Source organism: Arachis ipaensis, chromosome B07 (assembly GCF_000816755.2).
Source record: "Arachis ipaensis cultivar K30076 chromosome B07, Araip1.1, whole genome shotgun sequence".
Classification (NCBI taxonomy): Eukaryota; Viridiplantae; Streptophyta; class Magnoliopsida; order Fabales; family Fabaceae; genus Arachis; species Arachis ipaensis.
Genome location: NC_029791.2, coordinates 17,969,642 through 17,973,159, shown reverse-complemented (window position 1 = coordinate 17,973,159; position 3,518 = coordinate 17,969,642). Strand labels below are relative to the sequence as shown.

The 3,518-nt window shown below is 30.4% G+C and overlaps 1 protein-coding gene across 1 annotated transcript; it reads right to left on the bottom strand.

Moving 5' to 3' along the window:
* LOC107606828 lies at window positions 1,057-2,529 on the bottom strand. Its single transcript, XM_016308842.1, has 2 exons — window positions 2,369-2,529; window positions 1,057-2,266 (listed from the first exon to the last, which is right to left on the bottom strand). The coding sequence occupies exons 1-2, from the start codon at window positions 2,527-2,529 to the stop codon at window positions 1,057-1,059; spliced, it is 1,371 nt and encodes a 456-aa protein (XP_016164328.1).

Below are 3,518 nucleotides of genomic sequence, written 5' to 3'. Positions count from 1 at the left end.
AATTTAATAAATATTTTTTTAATAATAAAAAATATAATTTTTTAATAGACACGTATATATTTATACATATACTTTCTTACATTTTTAAAATATTAGCATGCGCATTTGCTCCCACAAAATAGAGTGTAGATCGGTCTCTGCCTAGCATGAATAGTAAGTTATATATCACTTCTCATCATCTTAACCAATTTGAGTTTTGTTAATTTTATACGCAATAAATAAAAGAGTTAATAATTAATAAACAAGTTAGTATATATCTATTGATACACTAATTTCTTTTAAGAGAATTTTTTTTTTTACTCTTAAATTTAAATTCAAGAGTAGTTTTATGTTAAATTATTATTTCACACGTGAATAATAAGTTAAATAAAAAGATGAATTAATAACTTTCAAATTCAATCCACGGATTAATTTAAAATGAACAGGTAATTGGCAGTTTCACGTGGAGAGCAAAATCAATAGCTAGGTAATAAATATTTTTATTTTGATAATATCAAAATAGGTAAATTAGTACGTAATATATATGTAGTCTTTCTCAAACAAAGTTTTTTGGTGACTTTTCTCAAACAAAGTTGATGATGTAGGTTGGGCTCCAAAAAGTTTATTGCTCCTAAGTCATATCCGCGACATGTGTCTTGTGCCAAAATCAAAGTTTGATTCCAAACAGTATTTAATCATTTAATGCAGTTGAGTTTTTCTTTTTATTTAATTTTGAGTAATCCTAAATAGGTCCCAAGGATTGTGCCATCAGATAGAATTATTCTCAAAAAAAATAATTAGAAATTTGACTCTAACTTTTTTTATTATAAGTCAGATACGTCCCTAATAAAAATTAACAAAAAAGTTTTACGTAGAGGTTACTGATCTAACGTATTCGATTAAATGATACGTTTTTTCTAGATATTTTGGTTTATGTCAGGGGCGGAGTTAGACTAACTATTTAAGAGGCGGTGTTATATTTTATATTACTATTTCTATTGATAAAATAAAAAAAAATATATAATCTCAATCAAAGTAAGACAATAATATATAAAAATTACTACTTACAGTTTTGTATCATGAAAAGGTTATTCGACGTTTTTTTCTATTTTTAAAATTATCTATAATTGAATTTGTGTTGAAAATAGCTGCTAATTCTTTTTCTATATAGATGACCAAATTGTCTGCAAGAAATTCATCAGCCATCTTACTTCGGAGTCTTGTCTTAACAATTTTCATTGTTGAAAAAGCTCTTTCTGTTGTTGCTGTAGACACTGGTAGAGTCAAAACAAGACGTATTAATCTATCAACCATGTGATAAGTTCTTGATTTTCCCGTTTCTTGTAACTTGTTGCACAATTCAGAAAGTGTATCAATGCCTTTCAAATGATTTGGTATATCATGCTGATAATGTTGCAACTGAGATTTCAAAATATTTAGCTCATTAGAAGGAAAGTCAAGGGGATAAAACTTCTCTGCTAACTTGCTAATTTCTTCAATATTAAATAATTTGAAATTGTCCTTAGGATCCAAAGCACAACTCAAAGTCAAAAGCTCTATTGTTTGCTCATTAAATCTACTATTCAATTCTTGTATTTGAAAGTCAATTGTTGCCAAAAATACATCTATTCGATAATGATGCTCAACTGTCACACTTGGTTGACGAGATCGACCTCTTCCAAAAACATATTGTGCACTCATATTAGGGACTTCAATTTCATGTTTTTCACAAAAATCTTTAACATTTGCAAGAAAATTGCACCATCCACCATCTCTTAATTGTTGAAGAAGTAACTTTGATGTAGAAACAATATGCATTGCATTAAGAATATCTTGAGATTGTTGTTGCAGTGTTTGGCAAAGAACATTAGTGATTTCCATAATCTCTTTCATCAAGTGCAAAGTGAAAACAAATTCAAATGACAATAATATTTTACTAACACCATAAGTCTCACCTCTTTGTGCATAAGTTGTCCCGTCTTCAATGATATTATTGAGAACAATATTGGTAGCAGTAAACATTTTTACCAAACTGCAAATAGAATTAAAGTGAGAGCTCCATCGAGTATCCCCAACTCTTTGTAAAGTGCTTATTTGATTCGCACCTTTGCCTGTTTCTAATTCATTTTGAGCAACCAAGTTTGCATTTTCAATTGCTTGAGCTTCTTGTAATTGATCATGTCTTTTTGAAGAAGCACTAACAATAGTGACAATAGAGTTTAATTGAGTAAAAAATTCATGAATTTGAAGTACCTCTCTTGAAGCTACCACCAATGCTAATTGTAACCTATGAGCAAAACAATGCACATATTATGCTTGTGGAGAATCTTTAAGAAACAAAGTTTGCAAACCATTCCACTCACTTCGCATGTTGCTAGCACCATCATACCCTTGACCCCTGATATTTTCAACTTGGAGATTATAATGAGAAAGGACAGAAATCAATTCTTTCTTTAAAGTTGTTGCATAAGTATCAGTGACATGCACAACATCAAAGAATCTCTCTTTAACAAAACCATCTAGAGTAACAAATCTCAAAACAATGGCCATTTACTCCTTTTTAGATTCATCTCTAACTTCATCAACAATAATACAAAATTTGGCATCTCCAATCTCTTCTCTAATTGAATTTCTCACCTTAGTAGCAAGAATATGTAGAATTTCTTTTTGGACATCATTTGAAGTATACTTAACATTTTTTGGAGCATTTTCCAAAACATTCTTTTTCACTCTTTCATTGTAAGATCCCAAAAATTTCAACATTTCCAAAAAGTTACCTCTGTTGCTTGAACTTTGGCTTTCATCATGTCCTCTGTATGCACAACCTTGAAATGTCAACCATCTAATGCAATCTATAGATGCTCCTAGTCAAATTCGATTCTTTTCAAACTCTTCTGATGTTTGCTTATGAAGAAGTCTGTCAATATGTTGTGATTATTTCATCAAATCATCACATGATTTCAGCCCCTTATGATGGAATGAGTTAGGACCTTTGCCAATGTGATTCAAAAGAGCACATTCTTTTCCATTATTTACTTTCTTCCAATTCCTGAAACCATTCTCAATAAAAGCATTTGAACCCGTATTGATTTAAGGTTCCTTAGCAAAAAGAAAGCACAGAAAACAATATATAGCATCATCTTCTATAGAATATTCTAACAAAGATGGGAACAATTTAAACCATGAAGCTTGAAAGCGACGATGACTTTTATCACCAGAAAATGGATAATTATCAAGAATTGGTTGATTTGGCCCAACTTTAATATAAGCTCGACGGATTTCATCTCTTTTATTTGGAGGAAACTTCCAAATCATTGGTCGCATTCCAGGATCTCTTTCCAAACGAAAAACATCCAGTTGATTTGGAAGAAGTCGTGGACGCTTTGAGCTATTCAATGAAGAAATGAAGTAATGAAATTTGATGACCCCTCAAGTATTGGAGTAGTAATAGTAGAAACATCTTCATTTTCTTGATCTTTTCTTTTAAAAAATGTATCAATGGTTTTGAACTTACTCATAATTCAAATGGCCAAATAAGT

Coding starts and splice junctions, on each gene's coding strand:
- LOC107606828 (XM_016308842.1), bottom strand. CDS start 2,529: ATGGCCATTGTTTTGAGATTTGTTACTCTAGATGGTTTTGTTAAAGAG. Junction 2,267..2,368: donor GAAAATATCAGGGGTCAAGG/GTATGATGGTGC, acceptor TTTTGCTCATAG/GTTACAATTAGCATTGGTGG.